Source organism: Daktulosphaira vitifoliae, unplaced genomic scaffold, assembly GCF_025091365.1.
Source record: "Daktulosphaira vitifoliae isolate Bord-2020 unplaced genomic scaffold, ASM2509136v1 Scaffold_3, whole genome shotgun sequence".
In the NCBI taxonomy this organism is placed as follows: Eukaryota; Metazoa; Arthropoda; class Insecta; order Hemiptera; family Phylloxeridae; genus Daktulosphaira; species Daktulosphaira vitifoliae.
Window position 1 is genome coordinate 42,975,264 of NW_026099574.1, and position 22,826 is coordinate 42,998,089.

The 22,826-nt window shown below is 24.7% G+C and overlaps 3 protein-coding genes across 7 annotated transcripts in view; 1 reads left to right on the forward strand and 2 right to left on the reverse strand.

Moving 5' to 3' along the window:
* Nucleotides 1-15,820, reverse strand: part of LOC126902812 (trypsin-1-like) — a 17,055-nt gene extending 1,235 nt beyond the window's left edge. The window contains exons 1-7 of one of the 5 annotated variants that reach the window (XM_050680438.1): nucleotides 15,661-15,820; nucleotides 5,297-5,890; nucleotides 5,113-5,182; nucleotides 4,854-5,016; nucleotides 4,535-4,767; nucleotides 4,265-4,470; nucleotides 523-580 (exon numbers count right to left, since the gene is read on the reverse strand). In XM_050680438.1, coding sequence (XP_050536395.1) covers nucleotides 523-580; nucleotides 4,265-4,470; nucleotides 4,535-4,767; nucleotides 4,854-5,016; nucleotides 5,113-5,182; nucleotides 5,297-5,377 — 811 coding nt within the window. In that variant the 5' untranslated portion in view covers nucleotides 5,378-5,890; nucleotides 15,661-15,820. Of the gene's footprint in view, nucleotides 1-522; nucleotides 581-4,264; nucleotides 4,471-4,534; nucleotides 4,768-4,853; nucleotides 5,017-5,112; nucleotides 5,183-5,296; nucleotides 8,247-9,775; nucleotides 10,817-13,027; nucleotides 13,061-15,660 lie in introns of those variants that run through there. The other 4 variants (XM_050680437.1, XM_050680439.1, XM_050680435.1 and 1 more) reach the window with 4 other exon arrangements.
* Nucleotides 10,683-18,052, forward strand: LOC126902809 (uncharacterized). Its single transcript, XM_050680430.1, has 9 exons — nucleotides 10,683-10,747; nucleotides 10,810-11,032; nucleotides 11,093-11,200; nucleotides 11,295-11,452; nucleotides 11,537-11,729; nucleotides 11,795-11,993; nucleotides 14,160-14,280; nucleotides 15,918-16,211; nucleotides 16,277-18,052. Exons 1-9 carry the CDS (start codon nucleotides 10,745-10,747, stop codon nucleotides 16,748-16,750), a joined length of 1,773 nt encoding a protein of 590 aa, XP_050536387.1. The 5' UTR covers nucleotides 10,683-10,744; the 3' UTR covers nucleotides 16,751-18,052.
* Nucleotides 18,053-20,385: 2,333 nt separating this feature from the next.
* On the reverse strand, nucleotides 20,386-21,700 carry LOC126902813 (uncharacterized). Its single transcript, XM_050680440.1, has 4 exons — nucleotides 21,422-21,700; nucleotides 21,243-21,328; nucleotides 20,751-21,050; nucleotides 20,386-20,649 (listed from the first exon to the last, which is right to left on the reverse strand). The coding sequence occupies exons 1-4, from the start codon at nucleotides 21,474-21,476 to the stop codon at nucleotides 20,545-20,547; spliced, it is 546 nt and encodes a 181-aa protein (XP_050536397.1). The 5' UTR covers nucleotides 21,477-21,700; the 3' UTR covers nucleotides 20,386-20,544.
* Nucleotides 21,701-22,826: the final 1,126 nt, after the last annotated feature.

Here is a 22,826-nt window from a genome sequence, read left to right on the forward strand (position 1 = left end):
ACGCTTTTATCACAATAATTCTAGTACTTTTCATTCAATATTGTTTTAAGCTTATTTTAAAAATTATTTTGAACTTTTTAGTTCAATGTGCTTTAAAAGCGTGTTTTTTAGTTTTTTTAAACTATATTTATTTAAAAATTAGTGTTTAGTATCTTTTAATACAATAAATGTGGTTTAAATAAAAATAAATTATAAATTTATAGATATAAATTAGTTTAAAAAAATCAAATTTAATGATAGCTTAGTGTACATACAAAAGGTTCTTTATAAAATATAGAAATTAAATTATCAAACTAATATTGTTTTAGATTTTTAAAAGTCTATTTAAATCTCGAAATTAGATAAAATTTAAATGTTTTTCTTTGTCTGCGAATTAATTATGTTGTCTAATATTTTAAATCAATTGTGCTATTTTTTTTAACTATTTCAATTTTATTACTGTTTTGTATACTTTAAGCCATTGATTTAAAAAATAATTATTGAAATGTGTAAACTTTCGTAGACATAGATATATATACATACCTGCTACTGTTGTTTTATCGTTGTTATCATAAACCATGAGTGGTCCTCCGCTGTCACCCTAAGTAAATTTATCAAACCGTTATTGAAAAATTACAACTAAATTTCATTATATTATTCAAGCATATAAAAAAGTATAAATTATGGAATACGGTGGCACTCGAAAGAAGATATTTTAGGGAGATTCATAAAAACAAAGCTTGAAATCTACTTTTTATAACATTCATTATTTATAACATTTATATCACATAAATGTTTGCAAATTATTCTAATTTAACTTTTACTGTCTTACAAACTATAGGCTTTTCCTAAAAAAATACAATCGGGATACGACATAGCAGACACCAGTATACATTGATATATAACAGTAAATGATTCAATGCATCTTTTTTTTAGAGAAATTATATTTTTTAACTTAAATAAATATTTTATAACAACAAAATTGCCAAATTTTACCAAAAAATCGTTTTTTTTTTTATATAAAACTGTGTACAATTTTTAAATTACATATATTTTTTACAATAAGCACTAGTGATTTAGGAGTTTATATAAAGATCGTTGGTTTGATTGAAGAAACTTCATGACATGAGTTGTTGCTATTCATCAGCTAATAGATCAGGATACCAATTATGTTTTAGACATCTACCAGGGTTACTCGAGCTAAGTTTAAGGATTCTAGCGCTCGAAGTAGTTATATTTGATTCTACCCTTAAATTTTATTTTTAAGCAAAAATATGTCATTCAGATTTTTTTTAGCCTACATGAAAAAAAAATGTATGACTACCCCACTACTATAGCCCTTAGATATCTCGCTTATTAAAAAACATAAAAATATGTATGCATTTTATATTTTGTAAAATTTTACCCGAATATAATCGAATTCATTGGCTATGTTACCCCAAAAGTCTCAAGGGAGCCTTTCTCGTTGCGGTGGTTGGCAAGATTGAAGTGAAAGTGTTTGTAGAACGTTCTAACTGCGCTTTATACCGTTTGGATGTGAAGATTTTTGTGGAGAATATTTTTGAGCTATAAAAAATTAATGTGTCTGAGGCATTTTTGATTGAAATATTTGTGTTTTATTAATATTTGTTGTTTTGGCTGAGCTTCAGAGTTGGATTTAATAGTAGGAGTCCATAAGGTTTTTAATAGTAACTTATATAGTATTTTGTTATTAAGAGTAACATGTTTTAATATTAGAAGTAGTCCAAGTTGTCAAAGTGGTTATTTAAAAGGATACATTAAGTATATATATTAGCGCCCATTCATGTACACCTATATATAAAGATGTAAACCTGTATAGCGAACATTTCGGGCAGTTGGAAGTGGTAAGTCATTAAATGTTATGGTAATACAGGTTTTAGGTCTGACAGTATAAATAAAATGTATCGATCTAGATTCATTAACTTATATTAAGTAATATATTACTTGTATTAGTTTATTGAAGTGTTAGCTGCTAATTATAAAAATAAAAAAGTTAAAATATTTTAAAATGTATTTTTTTAATTAAAAATTGATATTCGTTTCCATGATTTTGAAGGTTTATTTGTTTATATAAATACATCTGGAGATCAGTTATATTTTTAACATTTATTGGTGGTGACCACCAACCAATAATATAACTTTATTCAGAATGTTCAGTAAGTAAGGAAACAGGTCAATTACTACAAAAAATGAAAACAATAGAAACCCGTTTATTTATTTACTGAACACCCTATGTAAATGGCTTCAGTAAGTAATTTTTATTGTCGGAAATTGATTATATTTAATAAAAATAATAGTCATTAGTCAATAATTTTTCATAAAAATTCATAAAAGAACTTTGTATACATATAACAACATTATAGCAGTTAATTGCGTTATTGATTGAATGAAGGTTGAAACGTAAAATGGTGTAGTTCAACACCGTTTCAATTAGACAATCTAATGTTGTATTTAAGTAGAGTTATTATTAGTATTTATTATGAAAATTTTAATTTTAAATAAACATTTTGAACTTTATTTATACAAAAAATAAAATAAAACAGAAATGTCGAAGAGTTAATAATTTTATAATTCATGAAATAATCATGAAAAGCGTCAATATTACATGAAACCGTTAAATTTCTACTTATTTTTAAGTATAATTATAATTTTTAGTAATCATATTTAATAATATTATATGGATTTAAAGCGAAGATTAGAAAGTATTAATTTTATTATGATACATGCCATCTTGTGTTCTTAGTTTTTACTAAATCAGAATTGACAAGTAATACATAAGATCGTAATACAAGAGTTTGCAAACGACGAGAACGGCACTTTTTTTATTTTTTGCAATTTTAAATAGTCGTATCTTTTTTGGAAATACAGGATCAAAAACAACATTTTAATTGAAAATACTTAGTCTATTACCTTTCTATTGATATAATTTTTTAAAAATTTAATTAATAAATTAAATATAAAAAAAATTTATTAAATTATTAATTGTATACAGAGTGATCAATTAAGATTAGATTCATTTTCTCAAAACCTATTAAGAATATTATAAAGAAAAAAAATTTATTTTAAAAACTCGACAATGATATGTAGATAAATAATTTTTTTTCATCCCTTCAGGAATAAAAAACTAACATAAAATTTCATAAATAAGAACCACTATTTTTAACTTGTAAATAATATGATAGAAAAAAAGTTACAAACAATTTTGTTATTATAATTTTTTTTTTTTAGTAAGTATATTTTAAAATGCTTGATGAATAATCCATTGAGTAATTATTACCACTCTAGCAGTATTCTTTCAATAAACGCTAAAATTTTAGTATTAAATCTAGTAATATGGAATACTTGATTTTTGAACCAAACTGTATAGATTAGTTTGAAAATCTCTATTTAAAATTGAAAAAAATCTAACTAGATTTATAAAAAATGTGTAGAATTTACCAAAATATGATATAACTAAATTCTTTTTATGAAATTTAAACAAAATAGTGTTTGGTTCATGGTTTATAATATATTTGGTTGGTATATTTGCTTCATTCAGTACAGGTTTTATTAAAAAGTTGAAAGTTCAGTCTTATCTCTAGAATTAGCGTTCGTAACATCACTAATTAAAATACAAGAGCTAATAACCATACAAGAAAATCTAAAAAATTTAAGTTTTAATATAAGCTCTATACGAAATTTGATCAAATTTACAATAAGTTTTTAATACTAGTTAATATAATAAATAATAAAATGAAAGGATTTTTTATTTTAACTACGAGATAGTTTTGAATTTTTAATTTGAAATTAGATTCACTTGTTTTACTCCGTTCAATCAAGTATATTGATCTAATACATTTATGTTTACTAATAGTATATTATTAACTAAACAGTTTTAGTAAATGAGCTATAGTTGTTACAATACATTATATATATATATATATATATATATATTTAGAATGAATTTTGAATAAATTTGATGTCAGATTTATTATTTCATAGTATTATGTATAGTCATGAAATTTATATAGAATTGAGCTCTAGGAAAAAAATTAAACTATTTATTCGCTATTTTTTATTATGAAAAATGATTTATTTCGTCCAGCTAATGAGGATCTCAACTATTTAATACCTTTTAGGTATATATTTTGCTTCAGGGAAATATGGCACGATTAATAAGGATAACTTTTTGAAAGTAATGATAATAAAATGTAAAAAATTGATCTTTTCCCTGGGACCTGTTGTAAATATTTAGATTTATTAAAATATAGTAATAATATTTTACCTGACAAGAGTCTATGCCTCCATTTTTATAACCTGCACATAACATATTGGACGTGTATCCTGGTTTTTCATATTCAGGAATGACTGAACAATCTTTTTCACTCCATATTGGTACAGTAGCACGTCTTAAATTCAAAGACGTACTGCTGGTTTCACTTATTTGTCCCCATCCGGCTACAACACCAGATAAACCGCTATAATCCAACCCTAAAATTTGACCAAATCAATTATAATCATATAAAATAAAGTATTTTGAAATATTGTATCTCACTCTTTTTAGGTAAACATAATGTTCGTAAAGTTTGATCAAATTTTACTGGTTTGGCCAACTTAACCAAAGCTATGTCGTTATCATGAATGCTAATTCCCTCTGGATCATAATTGTGATGAAGTTTGACTAATGAAGCCTTGATTACATTGGAATAACCAAGTATTAATCTATCGGGTCTTTTAGTGTGACCTAACATCACATAAATTTCTCGAAAATTGGATGCTGGGTCTTCACTTAAAAATTAAATAGAAATTAAAAACTAATTAGTTTAGATACAGATTAGATCTAATCTGTAGTTTTAATATGTTTAAATATTTACCTAAAGCAATGTGCAGCTGTTAAAACATATTGATCAGTTATAATTGATCCACCACAGAAAAATTTTTTTTTTGCATTCCATAACGACACCATCCAAGGATATTCATTTTCTTTAGCTTCAGCTCCTCCAACAATCCGTGAGCCTGGATAACCAACTCCACATTCTATAAATGAAATAATTAAAATGGTTTTACATTTTTCAATAAGCGATGTATTTTATTCTATAATGAAAAATGTAAACATATATCAAGTTTACTTACCACATGGTTTACAAATTAAAATGTTAGTATCGAATGACCATTGTTTATTTTTCACTTCTTTATCTAAATCCTGTAATTCCATAAATAATTAATGTATCGCGAGTTTACAATTTGAAATAGCTTATAGATTTATTTGCTCATAAATTAAAAAAAAACATTTTTTTTATGTATTTAATATACATACTTGACTTGATATGTTTTTTGGAGCCGCTATAATAAAAACATTCTTGGTACATAATAGTAATAACACGGTTATCGACCACATCGTAAAGGTTCTAACTGTTTACTGCGATAGTAAACTGTAAAGAACAAGGAAATAATATGTGACAGTCCCATCATAATGAGTTGCAATTAATATCTCATCAAATACAATTAAATAATTTTGAGAAAAAAACTCGATTAGTTGGATATCATTATTGGCACAACGCATTCTAGATCTCAGATTTTGGAAGCCATCTCCATATTAAATCGTATCCCGGTAATATTTGACGTGTTATTAAGTACTAGTAGGTAGGTCCGATTCCTATAACTTACAATTGTCACAAAATAATACGACATAGAAGACATCACTATATTAAACTTGGTACTACCGCTGTCCCAGTTATTTTAAACAATTATTATTAAGATAATTACTTGTAAACGTTACTTTAAAAGTAGAACAACTATGAGTAATACGTAATTTTGGTTTACATTTTTTAATGATTTTTGCTTTTAACATTTTTTGTCAAGAAATAAGTAGGTAATATTTTATTGCGTCATCTACACTAACCATACTGACCTACAAATATAAAGTAGTTTAAATGTAGGTACAGTCTCTTGAAGGCTAAGGATACAAAATAAATTAACTGCTACAAAAAATTAGTTAAAAAAAGTTAATATTCTGTTTGATTTATCCTATTCAAAGTTGTACTCATTGATGAAAAAAGTGGAGGTATGAGATGATACCTTGAATAGAGGCTAGTTGAATAATTTTTCATCTTTTCAAACAAAAGACTATAGTAGTACGTGTTTAAGACTAAAAAGTCATCATAATTTCTAAAAAAACTTGCTATCAGTAAAAATTATTCTACATATTGTTTCAGAAAGGTGTATAATTAATTTCCTAATATTAATTTAATATTAACGAACTATACATATTTGAAATTTAAATGTTGATCCTAAAATTTGAACTTTTTACTCACTTTAATATTTATGATATACGAGTTTGTGTTCCCAAGTGTCGTATCCCTTAATAGTTTTATAAATAAATAAAGCATTTAGGTCCTAACTGACTCAACCATGAACCTTTTCTCCTATAACACTACTAAGTAAAATATATACTTCCTAGTCTAGTAACAATAGTTCAGGAAATTACAATTAAACTAAATATTAAAAAAATATTTTACTTCCACTTTCAAAGATAATAGGATAGACTATATTACATAAGACAGTGACATTGCTTTCTTCTAGTACATAATCTACAATACAGATATCCTAAAATTAAATAGTACTTTAGATAATTTATGCGGATAATATGGTCATACTAGCTGTTAGCTTGAATCCATTAATTGTCTTCAACCAAGTTCAATCACTATTAAACATCCTTTTCAGTGATGTAAAAATTGAAAAATTAAAGTATACTAACCAAAATAATATACGTAACCTTTACTCTTCGACTATAAGATAGTTCAATCTTGTTTTTAATAATGAAGTTATTGTACACAAAAACTCTATAAACTACTTAGGTCTCTTATTAGATCGTAGGCTCGCTAAGATTTCACATTAAAAAATTAACGCAAACTACTTAAAAACCACCTGCGCTTGCTGCGGCTTCTCATTTACTCCAACATTCAATTGTTTAATATACTTAATGTTGTCGATCTAAAGAGCAATTTTCCTAACTTCAAAATAACAAATTTTCGGGAGATATGATAAACGATTCAAGGGACTGAATGTTAACTAATTTCCTTAGAATTTTTACAGTTAATATCATCGAAAAATAAATGGATGATAAAAGTAATAATAGTTTAAAAAATATACAAAATATATCCACAAATATAATTATTAACAATTATAGTAGAACTCGTTTTGTACTGAATTATGTAGAAAAGTTATATTTAACAAATTTAATAAAAAGTTATTTTCTAGAAAATTAGGACTTGTCTAGTTGTTGCATCAAACCAGATACAATTGATATTTTGGCTGACTCGTATAATATTATTCAAGTCACTTCTCCAACCCATCTAATGGCATTCCATTATGAAAGTCTACGAAAATATCAAATATAAGGCCATTCCATGCATTGTTATTCGGGTTATCTCAAAAGCTCCCTAATTTATAACCAACTACATGATGACCTCAAAATCCTAACTACAGAAATAGCTACCATTTTATTAGTTAAGATTCCCCTTCAAACTGGAAAATCATTAGAATAAAATTGTTCCCATCCAGGAAATCTAATTTGTCAGTTACTACAAAAAACAATTTTTTATTTATCAAAAATACATTATACTTAGTATAGTACTTTTTTTTTTTTGAACCTTCTACTTATTGTTTCACAGTCATACACAAATTTCACTAATTTCATTACTGTGTAACATTTTATAGATTGGAAGTATTCTTAGCCCAGTGTATGTCACCGTAGAGACCATGAGCAAAAAATGATAGACAAAAAAATTAATGCAAATTATGTTAAAATTAATACCTTCTCAATTTCACATCGAAGGTAAAATAAATAAATATCGGGTAAATGTTTACAATAAATTATTTCTGAACTAAAAACGTGTTTCCCAAATATTTACATCACTAATCATTTAATATTTATATGTATCAACCATCATACGCCAAAATGGCGTAATCAGTTCTTTATTTAATATAAAAAATAAGACAACATGAATGTCACCCAGTAAAATATTTTGAAGCCTAGTTAATTATATTTTAACCAATTTTTTTCGCCTAGACACAACTATCAGAGGGGGCTTGAGGGTCATAAATTAATTATTATTCTTGGAAATTTTTGTAAGTCATCGTACTATTAACCTTCTGGTAAAATATGTATTTATACATCTACAGCATCGACCTAAATCGCAAAAATCCATTTTTAGACCAAAATAAATTTTAAAAAAAACACATTTTTTCATTGAATCAAAAATTATATAATATATACGGAACATCCAGAATTGAAAAGATCAAACTAATACTATGAATAAATTAAAATTACCTTTATTTGAGTAAAATAAAGATTACAATGAATTTTTTGAAAAATAGTAGATTCCTAAATAGGCTACAAAAATTAAGGAGGTAACATTTTTCAAATTTTAAATTTAAATATCTCAGAGTTAATTTTTTGTCTATCTAATATTTTAACTCTAGAGTTTTCATATATTATATCTAATAAGAAAATAATAAATCATAAAATCTTATGAAATTGTAAAGTTTATTGTTCCTGAAAAAATTGTTATTAATTGTAGATTAATTTTTATTTTTTAAATATGACATTTACTACAAAGATTAAATTCTTTGTTTCATTAACTAACTATTATGCAATGTATTTTTTACTGAAACGTTTCACTTTAACTAATTATTAATATTATTAGATATTTCAACAATATTTCGAAAAAAATTAATAGTATAAATGATACTATAGTAGATATATATACAATATGCAAAATTCAATTATAAAATTTATCAATCAATTTATGTCATTGGGTCACCTATTACTTTGTCACGTCTTTTCACCTATTTCATGGTCATGCAACATAATACAAACATTGTTACCTACGTAGTTATATTTAACATTACTTTTAATTGCAACCTGTATTTTAAAGTAAATAATGCGTCGTAATAGTAAATACGCCAAATATTCTACAGAATAATACACCAAACATTAATAAACTTATGAAGATGTCTGTTTTTTAAATTTAAAATTTGTTTTAAATAATTGTTAAATATTTTATTATAGAGTGAGTAATTTTCAGAATTATTTGAATCACTTAAATTCAACTAAATAAAAACTAAAACTAAATGTATTAAACAATAACAAATTTATTGTAGGTTCATTACATTTACATAATTAACTTTATATTTTATTCAACTATCCACTAATTTATTATAACAATTTACTATCTTCTATTTTAGTAATTTTAGGGTAATTTTTTATCTTTAAACATATTTAATGACATAACACAAAATTTTAAATCAAAATAAAATAATTTTTATTCATTAATCAAAATTAAAAAACGTCTATATTGTCACTAAGGAACAGATATTGATTTTTTGATTCATTAAAATTATTTTACAATCTTAATGGCATTTATTATGTAAGCTTAATATATAAAGTTCACTTATACTAAATTTATAACTTTTACAATGTAATTCTTTTAATTTCAGCAAAGAAGTGTAAATCTTTGTTCTATTTGGATAGGTATTAAATTGTAATTTTATTTTTGTAGTCACAGTAAAATATATAAAATATATATTATAAAATATATAAATAGTAATAGCAGTATAATTATATTATTTTGTTTGATATAATCATAAATTGTTGATAAAAATATATCTATAATCAATGTTTTTTATTGCAAATAAATTTTTTTTTATAAGAAACTAATCATTTTTTTATAAAAAATGGATAAATATATTATCCTTAGAATTTTTTTCAATAATACTACATTGCGTAACTTACTATATCTAAACGGCAGTATCTATATTTCATTCCAAATGTATCATTCTGCGCAGTAAACATACTGTACTTATTATTAAGTGTAATTATGAACATTTAAAATTAAAAGTGTTTAAAATATGTAAACAATACTCGCTATATTGCATCCGTATTATTTTTAGCATAGAATAAATATGTCTGCTTAATAAAGTAAAATCAATTAATTTTATTTATTTAGTTCTTGATGTACATACGTAAATTACAAACGTATTTATATTTTTTAAGTATTCAAAAATCGATGTTCTAAGTTCCTATTTGGCACGTTTAAATATACATTGGATATTAACTCTTTCATAAAAAGCTAGAAATTTAATTTAATTAAACATCAGTATCTGTATAAAATACTTATAATCAAAGAAACTAAAAAATGGACTCATCAACTTTAAAATTACTCACTAGATCCCATTCCACATAAATTTCTATACACTGTCGATATTTAACAAAAAAATTTATGTGAAAGTTATTAAAGTGGGTTTTCAAAATTGTAATGAAAATAAGAAACTCAACAGGTAAAACGGCTATTACCCCAATCGTTTTTCTTCATTAAATTATACTAGTCTTCTTAAAAATGTTACCAAATGTCTGCCTATGATTAGATACACTTATCCAATGTACCTAAAAATTTTGTAAAATTTTCTCTAACACTACAAAATATAAAATTTATAATTTTATTATACATTGAGCATAGATAAACACTTTTATTAGCACAATATAAACTCGTAAATATATAGTGCATAAAAAAATTGATTGACAAACTCGAAGGTTAAAGAGAAGCCAAATTCTAATCGAATTATGTATAGCTATAATCAATCCAATTTGTAAACGTAAACCACATTATTGCAAATTCCCAAAAAATAAATTATCTGAGCATTCGTGTAAGTTTTTCTTTAGTGTTTAGTCACAAAATGTAATATTGTAATTATAAAAAATAATATGGTAATGTATTAATTTTTATGATAATTATTTTATTTACTGAATATTACTTGTGATATATTTAGATCTGGTGGTTTTTATTTATTCTTCAAAGCATATCGGCCATACCGATATGTACAAATCATCAAAATTCAAAAGACATCGTAATTCTTGGTGCTCTTTTACCATTAAATTCCGGAGAGGATTGTTTAGAAATAAAATTAAGAGGCATTCAACAACTTGCAGCATTAGAAAATGGACTTAATGCGGTAAACGCTGAACTAAGCAATAGCGGGGAAGTGAAAATCAGTAAATAATAATAGTAGCGTGTGGTAGATTAAAAATTATTGAAAATTATTTACATTTTAGACTTACAGATACTAGATACATGTTCAAATACTAATAAAGCAGTAAAAGCTACAATGAAAGGATTAGTTTCAGCTGAACAAACCTGTCTAAAACCACCATTGTTCTTAGGTCTTGTTATATTATGATTGTTATTTCTGGCAATTTATTTTATCTTTTAAATTGTATGTATTTTTCAATGAAGACATTGTGATTTATTATTTAGGTTATATAGGTCCAGACGATATAGAAGAGCTAGTCAATGTCCAAAGGATTACATCTTTACTGAATAAAACTCATGTTTTACCATACAAAATCGATTTTAAGGATAAATCTTCAAACATATTCTTCGTAGGAATGGATCAAACATCTAAAAGAGCTAATGTATTTAATTTCTTTTGTAGTATATAAAAAAAAAGTATTTAATTACCAACAAGATATATTAATAATCGTGTTAATATTTCTTAGGCTATTTATACAATGTTGAGAAATTTAGGCTGGGAAAATTATGTAGCAATTATTGAAGATTCTCCTAAAGTTTCAAGCGTTTTAGATGCAGTAGTAAATTCATCAAATGGTCGAATTTGTCCCGTTGATAAACCTTTTATTTTGCCTAAAACTATTAATGGATATGCTTCTGTTTATAGACAAATGATAGAAAGTATGGCGAATGTTTGCTCTTTTAATGAAGATAATTAAACGAACTTTAAAAAATTATATTCAAAGGTCAAAAACGATCTTCTGCTGACGGTGCGCTTGTGATCATTGACAAACCGGAAACTCTTCGGCCATTGTTGAACATTCTCTCCAACAGCGACAATAACCAACGGCCTCCATTTGTTGTGTTTTTAATGACAGTAGGTTTAAAACTATGGGAAATTCCTAATACAGATACAGTCAGCATAATATTCATGCAAGAGTCAACGTAAGTTTACCATAAGCCTTCTATAGCAAACATAAAAATCAATAGTAGTCATCACTAAAAAATCTAATAGCATCGGAAATGCTAAAAAATATTTTATTCTTCTTGCTTTAATATTTAGAAGTAGAAATACTCAAAGTTTTGTTACGATAGTCAAATCTATAATAAAAATATCTTATTCGGGAAAATAATTAATTTTTATCTATAAAATTTAATATGTGTTAATATTACACGTATAATTAAGGCAGGATTTTAGTAAATTAATTATGTACAAAATTTATATTTTACATCTAATATAAATAATATATATTATTTTTCAAAAACATGGATTAGTTTGAGTGCAATTATGATTTTTAGATCATTGTTGATGCGTCAAAATTTTCTAAACATTCATGTATGATAAATTTAAAACTGAATAATATTTAACAGAATAGTTTATTGTTATGGAGAAACTTTTCTCCAAAATAATTCATTTTTTTATAAGTCACTCAGTGGCGTAGATACAGGGGAGATTTAGAGGGTTTAAACCCTCCAAAATAAAAAAAACAATTATTTATAAATAAAGTAGAGGTACGATTCAAAATTATTTTTTATCATTATTTTTTACATTTTGTTAATAATATTATCAATTAATTTTAAATAAAAAAGTTCATCTTTAAATATTAATTAGTCAAAAATTTAATATGCAATAACCCCCCACCAGAAAATAATCGTATCTACGCCACTGAAGTCACTTATTTACTTAATACAAATTTCACAAACTTCAGTTCAACTTAATACAAATAGATTAAAAATAGTTTATATATACAGATCTAATATAACTATTAAAGAATCAAAAAACATAATTTTTTTTACGATATGGAGATGTAGCCGAGAATGTATGATGATGAAATAGGAGTTACTAAAATATTTATAATCACTTTGTATTTTTCTGTCATTTATTAATTTAAACATGTAATACTAATACAATATTTTAGTTCTAATTAAGTGTAATGGGTTATATTTTTATCTAGTACATTACAATTATAAAATTTTACCTCAAAACAAATGGTACAAAAAATATTTGTGTACTTTTTATGTTCTAAAAAAGCTATGGTTGATTAAATGAAGAGATTATTATACTAAAATAATTTAACAAAAAAATATAACATGAATTATTCACTTATGCCTTATGCCTTATAATAATTAAAATTAAAAATGTATTTGATATATTAAAAATATTTAACTTAAAGAACCACAAAAATACGAAACGTATTTCGCGAATAATGTTACCATCATTAGTGCTAAACACATACTAACAAAATAATCACAAATTTAATTAATATGCACGTATGATGCAAATTTTATTTTTATTACATTTTTAAAATCGCCGATTAATTATGCAGTGTGATTCGTTTATCATAGCTCATTAAACTACTATATATTATAGAAAAAAAAAATTAAACTACTACAAAAAAAAATTATATATATTTGAAATTATTTATATTTTTTAAGTAATTGAGTGGGTTATGATAATCGATCGATTGTATATGATTTCATAATCAAATTTGTACAGACATTTAAATTCCCAATTCAACATGTTTTTATATAAATTATGTTAAATAGACAATAACTATAACAAAATTTACATTTTTAAACTTCAAATTTTTAACCATATAATATTGCTGAAAGTGATATAATTAACTTATTTGTTAAAAATGAATTTAATTTAATGTTTTTTAAACATTATTTTTCTTTAAAAAGAAACGCTTTTGAAAAAAGGAAGTTGCTTTTTCTAATGAACACTAACATTTGGTATTAAAAAAAAACTGAAATAAAGTTATATAGTAACACAACAACTATCCTCATTTTACTTTGCTCTGTTAAGTTTGTGAGATTAGACCACATTTTTTTAGTATTTTGAAAATTTAAATTGTGTTTATTAATTAAACTTCCTAATTTTCTTGATTAGTTTTTTATGTAAATATATCAATTTATAATGCTATTGTTAACATTTAAGTATTATTAAAACTGTTTATTTTATAAAAAAAATGTAAGACGTCATCTTATATATACTTTTAACATAAATTTTTGATCAGGAAATATTGTTTTCTATTATAATCTATCAAAAATTAAGTATTTCTCAACATTTTTAAACTACTTTGGATTTTAAATTATTATATATTTTAGGGAATTCAAATCTAAAAATGAGTTCAAACAATTTTTTAACGAGTCTCTGATTTTCAACTACAGAGAGCAAAATCATAAAGGTTTGGCAAATAATTGTAGTTCAGCAGATCCTGTTTGTTTAGTAAGTATTAATAATTTATCTCAAAACTAGGGTATGTAAGCATAAAAATTGTCACACTTTTTACTTTTAGCTTGGATGCAAAGCTGAGAAGGTATTAGTTTTACTATGATGTGTTTTTTTTGTCTACTTTTATTAGTAGATAATATACCACTTTTTCTCAGCTCTCACAGAACTGATTTCTATTCTTTTTCTAATTTTGGAAATTTTTTCAATTTTTTTACTTAAAACTGCCATAACTTTTTAAAAATTACCGAATCAATATCATTTTTTTTTTCATAGATGCTTGATGTCTTTACCTATCATTTGATATATTTTTTTTATAAATCTAACCCTTTACCTACACACAGGGGGAAATTTAAAATGATAACTTTTTNTTTTTTCATAGATGCTTGATGTCTTTACCTATCATTTGATATATTTTTTTTATAAATCTAACCCTTTACCTACACACAGGGGGGAATTTAAAATGATAACTTTTTCAACTTAACTTTTGAAAATGTTCCGGAAGGTCTGACACTTTTATATATATCTTAAATTAAAGCTAATGTAATGTACTTTATTATGGGAAAAAAAAATAAAGTTTCGGACTTTATTTTGTCAGGGGTTAAACCTCCTGAGCTTTTGCTTGTAGATCTTATGATATTAACCTACATTAGATGAAACTCTACAGATAACTCCAAACAATACATAGGTTTTGATGTGACGCATTAATTTAACCTAATTGTTTATATTACTTTGCCTAGAGATAAAAATATCAAAAATTAATTTTGTTTCTATTTACACCATCAAAGGAGTAAATGGACTCATATATTGGACCATGTTGAATTAATATCTTTATATAAGCTAGTTGACTATTTGCATATAGGTTATAGTGCCTAAGGTAGCAAATTTTGAGTGGTGATATATTTTTTAAGCGATTTTTATTTTACTAGTTATATCAAAAAATTCAATCTTATTTATATTTTTAAAGCATTGGGTATTAATATACTACAAATTTATTATATGATATCTTCTTGCTGCATTACATTAAACATTTAGATTTTTTTTTATTATAAATCAGACCTTCTTATAATTATTTTACTTTTATTTTTCAAATTTCTACGACTTAATTAATAATGTATTTATACTTAAATATAATTGTATTCACTAATAATTTGTTAAGAAACTAGTATTTAAAAAAAAGTATTTATCTTATACAAATTCCAATAGAATAACTAGAATTATTTTGTAATTTTTTTTATTAATAAAAACCGCTGAGAAAAATGTATCAATGATAAATTAATAAACTAATTTAAAACCAGATGTCTTCCTTCAGATACCAAAAACTTTACTCTTACTACTAACCTACCTTATGATTATTGTAAAAAAAAGGGTTTTTACTTTTCTGAAAATTTAGTATTTTTAACTTGTGATCATTTATTAACGCACCAATCAAATGATGTGAGTCAACTTATCCCAGTAGCCAACTTTCTCTAGTTTCCATAAATACCAAAGGTATTGTATGAAAGTTTAAATTTTATTTTAATCTAAAATAATCATTGTTATACTTACGATATACTAGTTTTGAGTTTTATATTTGTAGTGATAAACATTTTTGTTTTTGTTTGTTTTATTAATAAATTTTATATATGTTTTAGGATCTCATGGAGGACGAATTGGACTCATCGGTTATACCATTGGCTTATTCGGTACATTTATTTGCCAATGCCTTGAAAATTGCAATTGACCAAAAATGTAATCATGAGTCAAACTCTAGGAGTATCTGTCCCAGTATGAAATCAATTCAAGCTACTGAATGGATGTCATATTTAAGATCAGCTACAACAATTTTAAATGATGTAGATGGGCCAAAAAGAATTAGATTTCAAATGGAAATCTTACATTACGTTAGCATTTATATGGCAAATGTGATTACGAAGCAAGTTGATTTGGTACTTAAAATGTTATTCTTATAATTTTTTTTATGTTATTTATAGAATGAGTGGTTTTTTGTTAGGTTGCAAAACTAACTAATGGCGATAGACTTAATTTCATAAAAAATGTTTACTTACCGGTATCTACAAAGTTAACTACTGGATTTGCTGGAAATTCTCCATCGTGTTTGTTATACAAATCAAAGTTATCTCAATTCACAACATTAGCCTCGACTGCAGATATAACAGTTTCAGAAAAGGAATCCGATGATTGGTCACCAATATGGAATTTCTTACCTAACGGAAACAAAAATCCAAATCAAAAAAATGATTCTTATCACGTCTTTGTGGTATTAATATGTATAGGAGTTGGTTTCGGGTTATTTATGATTATAACAATAAGAATGCTCTATAAAATGTTCAAATTTCAAACAAGTGATACAAATCAATCAAAGAAAAAAAGAAAATCAGAAAAAAAGAAGGCTAAAAGATCTAGTTCTGTTTCAAGTAGAAAATTTAGTAGAACAGGTTCAGTTATTAGCATACGTTCAACTTGATGGTTTTTTAACTCTCGGTTATATTTGTTGAGAAAATGTATGTTTTTAAATTCATAAATTGTTTAACATAATTTTACAAAAGTCCAAACAAGACAATAGCAAATATATGTTTAACATATTGAAGTACAATCTAAATTTATAATAATCTACAATAAACCTTAACAATGCAAAATTACAATAATACTTTTTAATTTATTAGTTGAATAAGACGATTTAAGATGGTGAAGTTAAACTTCTGTGGTATTTATTCACTTCTGAGAATAAATATCAAATCTAAAATTTGCATGAGAACTACTTCTATATCTAGACTAACACCATAATTTTTTTCAATGGTCTTTTTATCTTTTATAGGGCAAATTTTTAGTTTCCTTGATAATTATTGTAAAAAATTTGTAATCAAAACTGTTACAAATAAAATGGATTTCTTATAAGCAATCACTGGCGTACTTAGGGGGGTTTGGGGGCTGAACCCCCCCTAAAATTTATAAGCTAAGCGATAATTTTGGACGATAAACAATAAATAATAACAATAAAAAAGATCATATCATTCTATAAATATTTCCACAATAAATTAATTAAAAACAGGAATTTTTGTGATTGAATAATATGGGCAGTATCACATCAAATTTTCTTTAAATTTCAAAAACCTCCCCATTTTAATTACTGTGTACGCCATTGTGAGCAATAGGTATTAAGCAGTACTTCAAGAATATTTAAAAGAGAAATTTTAACAATTTTCCATATCATAATAATACCTAAATTTTTAATGATCAAAAATTACATTTAAACACACTATGTAAGAATTTCTAACAACAACTTAAATTAACATACTCCCACGTGTGTTTATACTAGAGAATATCATTGTGTATCACATGAGACTTTTATGCTAGATAAGATGTGTGATTAATTTTGTGAAATACTGAATTCGTCAACTTTTCCTAGTTGTCATCTAACCCATTTCATATACCATTTTAAGAGTTTTAATATTTTGATAGGATGCAAAAGACTTTACACTTTTTTTTCTTTTAACTACGTACTTCATAAATATTAATAAACCAACATTCAGTTTCTGAATGTGCTATAGACCAATTTTCATAATTGAGATTGATTTGAGCAAAACTAACCATTCAGGTTATTCATCGAAAAAAATATAGCGAATTATATATTAATGTATTTATTATTCGATTTCTTAATAAGCATGAAACTTATAAAATTAATAATTTAAAAAAATGTGTTTAATAGTTAATAAGTTTATTAACCATTAAAAATAATTAATAAGTTGTTATAAGGTATTAAATATTATTAAGGTAATAAATATTTTGTAGAATAAATAACTACTGTTAATATAATTTACTACTGTGTACTATTACAAATATGATTTTTCAAAATTAATTTTATTTTTCGTTTTTTTATAGCTTAATAAAATCTTTTCGATTAAAAAATTAAACATTCTGAGGATTTTTTCGAATTTTCTTAAAGAGAACATTTTTGAATTACCTTTAGAAAGTAAGGGATTTGAGTCTCCTCCACTTTATAACTTCTTTTGGATACCTTTCTGATAAAATTCAAAGGGAGCAAAACTTTTTTCTTTAGCCATTAAACTTTTTTTAAAGTATACATCGGGAAAAAAACAAATGTATCAAATTATAAAACTTCTAATTTAAAATATTAAATAATTATGCATATTAAATTAATATGTGTTTTTAATCTATATTCATGATTTAATAAACACTGTCTAGTGTCCATGATAATAAAGTAATATTGTAAGTACGACTTATACATTCTACATAAATAACTATATAATATTTACTATCAAATTTTATTTTAGATAAAAAATCATTCACGCATTTATTTTTTAAAAAAACAACTTTTTGAGGATTGCAATTATTTAAGGAGGGAATGTTTCCTTTACCCCAAGGCACCCATAATCCTGCTAAACTAATCCTTGACTTACAACATTGTCTAGGTAATTAAACGTTATAAGCTTCCTTATCAACAAATAAGAACTGCATTAAAAGTTTAACTTCAAACTGGTTAATTTTTATTAGACATTCATTATTAATGTTTTTCAAAGTGCAATCAATATTTCATTGATTTAAAAATTTTAAAACGTTCTTAAAAATAAAGTAGATAATATAGAGTAAAAATATAAAATTATGATAAAAAACAAATAGAAAATATGTTAGCTTCGATGCGAAGCTGAGAAGATATTGGTTTTACTAAGATGTGTTTTTTTTTTTTTTGGTTCTGTTACCACTTTTTCTCAGCTCTCACCGAACCGATTTCTTTCAATGATACGTCAAAAGATCACAAATCGTATCTAGTCGAAGACATTACCCTTAAAAATTGAAAAAAATTCCCTCGTTCCCCGTAAATGGGGGAAACCTCCAAAAAAATTACAAATTTAAAAATCGCTAATTTTCGAAATTTTTTCAATTTTTTTTACTAAAAACTGCCGTAACTTTTTTAAAAATAAACATATCAATATAATTCTTTTTTTTATAGATGCATGTCTTTACCTATCATTTGGTATATTTTTTTTATAAATCTGACTTTTTACCTGCATACAGGGGGGGATTCAAAATGACAACTTTTTCACAAAAAATTGACTTTTTCAACTTAAATTTTGAAAGTGTTCCGGAAAGTCTGACACTTTTATATATATATTAAATTAAAGCTAATGTAATCTACTTTATTATGTAAAAAAAAAATTTCGGACTTTATTTTGTCTTCACGGTGAAAATGGCTACCAAATGCTATTATTGTGTGAAAATTCTCGATTTTATTTTTTACATTTTTAACTTTATAATGCTATAACTTATTGAAAAGTGTATTGATCAATATAATTTTTTTATGGGAAATACTATTTTTTAATAATCCCTTTTTCATTCGACATACTTTATCTTAATCAGGATATTAATAAGGAACTAGCAGTTTATGAAGCTTTTGGAATAATCCACCAATTTTTTAAAATTAAACACTATCTAAAGATTTGCATCGAAGCGTTTTTTTTTTATAGTGATTTTAATCACTGTCAGATATCATTATACTTGATCCAACTATGCCACGTCACCACTGTGCCGCGACCCCCCTGTTCTGGGTTTTTTTTATATCTGTACCAGTGCTATGAACATGAAATTATTTCAGTTTTTCGAAAAGTTTTATTATATATAGTTTTTCAAAAATTTGTAAAGTTAATTAATAGTTAAAATCGCTTATAAAACCTAAACTGCCTTAAACTTTTTAATATCAAATTTTAACTTAAATTAAGGTTTCAAAGGCGGTCTCATAATATTTCTGCAATAGTTTTACAATATGTACTAGAAGAAAACCAATATAAATGAACTAATTTACTAGATGTAAGAAAAATTGACAAAATCCAAAATTTTTCGGTTTCCAGCTCTGATTTATACGACACATAAATACAATTTAAAGAATTTTGAATGTAATGTACTTTATGAAGTAGAATAATTATTAAAATATTATTAATTTATTTAATGATAATGTAGTAAGAAATTATAAAAATTTAATAATTACACAGAATGTGTTTATAATACATAAAATATAGAAAGTTATCAATTATAGAAATTAATGAATAAAAAATTCACAATTTGTTAACATTACACATTAAACGATGAAAAATAATCATATCACTGTAAGTACAGCTACAAAGTCTTGGTGATTGACAGAAAATTGTAAGTAACACGTATAAAATAATATTAATAATTTGTTGAGATAACAATTTTTAATTGAAGTATTTTAAGGCACCAATTATGGAAAAATATAAAAACTGGTCAAACCACCACAGTAGAAGCAGCCGCTGTTTTCGACTGATCGGCTGAAACTTCATTCGATTGTTTCCCATCATCCGTCAACATTTTTAAAAGTATCTTTTCGAGCTAAAAATAATTTTTATTATTTTAATAATTATGCATATTTCACAACTGAAATAATTAATATAAATCAAAATATTGTAAGTCAAATACTGAAAAATAGTTACATTCATTGCCATTACACAAATGTTAACCCATTTAGTTTGAATGTCAGAGGCCCATTTATGAACCATAATTATTGAATCTAGATAATCCAACTTTTTAATTATTTTTTTGGACGTTTTAACTATCCAATCTTTTTCATGCTGTTTATTTTTGATTTTCTGCATGAAATGGCGCAAATTTATTAGTCTGGCCCTTGCGGTTGTTTTATCAACTCGAATCAACTCTGATCCAAGAGATGAAATAATTTGTTCCATTGTATTTAACCATTCCATCATAGGATAAATAGATTTGTGCAACTCCAGCTGAAATTATTAATTCGATCAATATATATATATATATAATATAATATAATATAATATAATATTATATAATATAATATAATATAATATAATATAATATAATATAATATAATATAATATAATATAATATAATATAATATAATATAATATAATATAGTATAATATAGTTGGATGAAATATAATTTTGGAACTTACCTTTTCCTGAAGCGTTAATGGCTTTATCCAATTCAAAATGGTGTGTTTCAAGCTTTTGGAAACCTTCATTACAGGCATAGCAGCATCTAAAATTATAATATACGATAAAATTGTTACATTGCTAGCAACTTAAATGAATAATTTTCGTTTGACTATTATATAAAAAATTATCTACTTACTTTCAAGACACTCGATGAAACTATGCGTTTCATACATAGGTGTTGAATTATTCATGGTGTCTTTTTCTATGATTTAATGATCCGCTTGAAAAGTTTTTAAAGAGATTTTTTTCAAAATGGAGTAAGACGTTGAAAAATAATTTCACACTTTATTACACCCTAACAATTCCAGCACTAAGTGATGACAAAATTATTTTTGTGTTTATAAATTCACATAATTAGATAAACACGTTTACATGGAAAAAGATAAACAATTGTTTCTATGTTAAAAAATCAACCAGCACATTATTCCCAAATCATTTTGAAATAATATAAATAACTCTTTTGAAGTGAATTAAAATGAATTGAACTTTAACACGTAGAAACAATCTTAATATTAATCAAATGCATAGCTACAATTTTTACGAGGGAGCATGTAATTAAAGAGATTAGTTTTATTACTTCATAATAAAATTATTTTAGATGACCATTTCTTTCCTCAAACAGTTCCAAGTATAATTTTTAGTAAATAATTCAGTAGTTATTTTAATTTTGGGGGAAGCTGCAGTTTATCACTCCTCCCCTAACTATATCACTGCTACAATATTAAACCATTAATTTTAATATAACAAAAGTGTATAACTCAATGATTTCAGTATATAAATCTGTTGAGTATTACAAAGGTATATAACATAGTTTTTAGTAGATAATGTGTAACAAAAGTATATAACTCTATGATTTCAGTATATAAGGTGTAACAAAGTTATATAACAGAGTTTTCAGTATATAGCATGTTACAAAAGTATAGAACACAATGATTTCAATATATAGAGTGTTACAAAAGTATGTATTTAGTATTTTCTGTATACAGGTTTAACATTGGTATATGCAAAATAATACTATGTTACATTCTGTATACTGAAAATAAAATGTCATAGACTTTTGTTCGATATTTTCAGGGTTTTTGTTTATTGTATACTCATACTTATGCTCAAGTCATAATTTTTTAACAGTTATAATTTACCAATGTGGGCTATAGCCCTTGAATACTATAGCCACTATTGGGTGGTATGACTGAATTGGTATCACAGTAGTACCTGAAGCGCTCTATTTCATTTTCTATACTCAGTTAGTGGTGACTATTTCGTATCGCCATTAATGTTTTTGATCGTATAATAAAAGTGATAGCACCTACGGTGGCTTTTATGATCTATCATTACCAAAATATTATAAAATATTAAATTTAAAAGCACGATGATCATAGGTTACCTCCGTTTCACTCTAAAATTGAATACTATTGGACTTATATTTATTACTAAATTATATAATATATAATATATATATATTTATTTAAATATTTAAATACATAAATAAGTTATATTCAGTGCTCGAATTGACAAAAAATAAGTAGGGGAGCTTAACCTAA

Coding starts and splice junctions, on each gene's coding strand:
- LOC126902809 (XM_050680430.1), top strand. Junction 11,201..11,294: donor AAAACCACCATTGTTCTTAG/GTCTTGTTATAT, acceptor TTTATTATTTAG/GTTATATAGGTCCAGACGAT. Junction 11,994..14,159: donor ATATTCATGCAAGAGTCAAC/GTAAGTTTACCA, acceptor TATATATTTTAG/GGAATTCAAATCTAAAAATG.
- LOC126902813 (XM_050680440.1), bottom strand. CDS start 21,476: ATGAATAATTCAACACCTATGTATGAAACGCATAGTTTCATCGAGTGT. Junction 21,051..21,242: donor CATTAACGCTTCAGGAAAAG/GTAAGTTCCAAA, acceptor TAATAATTTCAG/CTGGAGTTGCACAAATCTAT. Junction 20,650..20,750: donor TTTGTGTAATGGCAATGAAT/GTAACTATTTTT, acceptor AATTATTTTTAG/CTCGAAAAGATACTTTTAAA.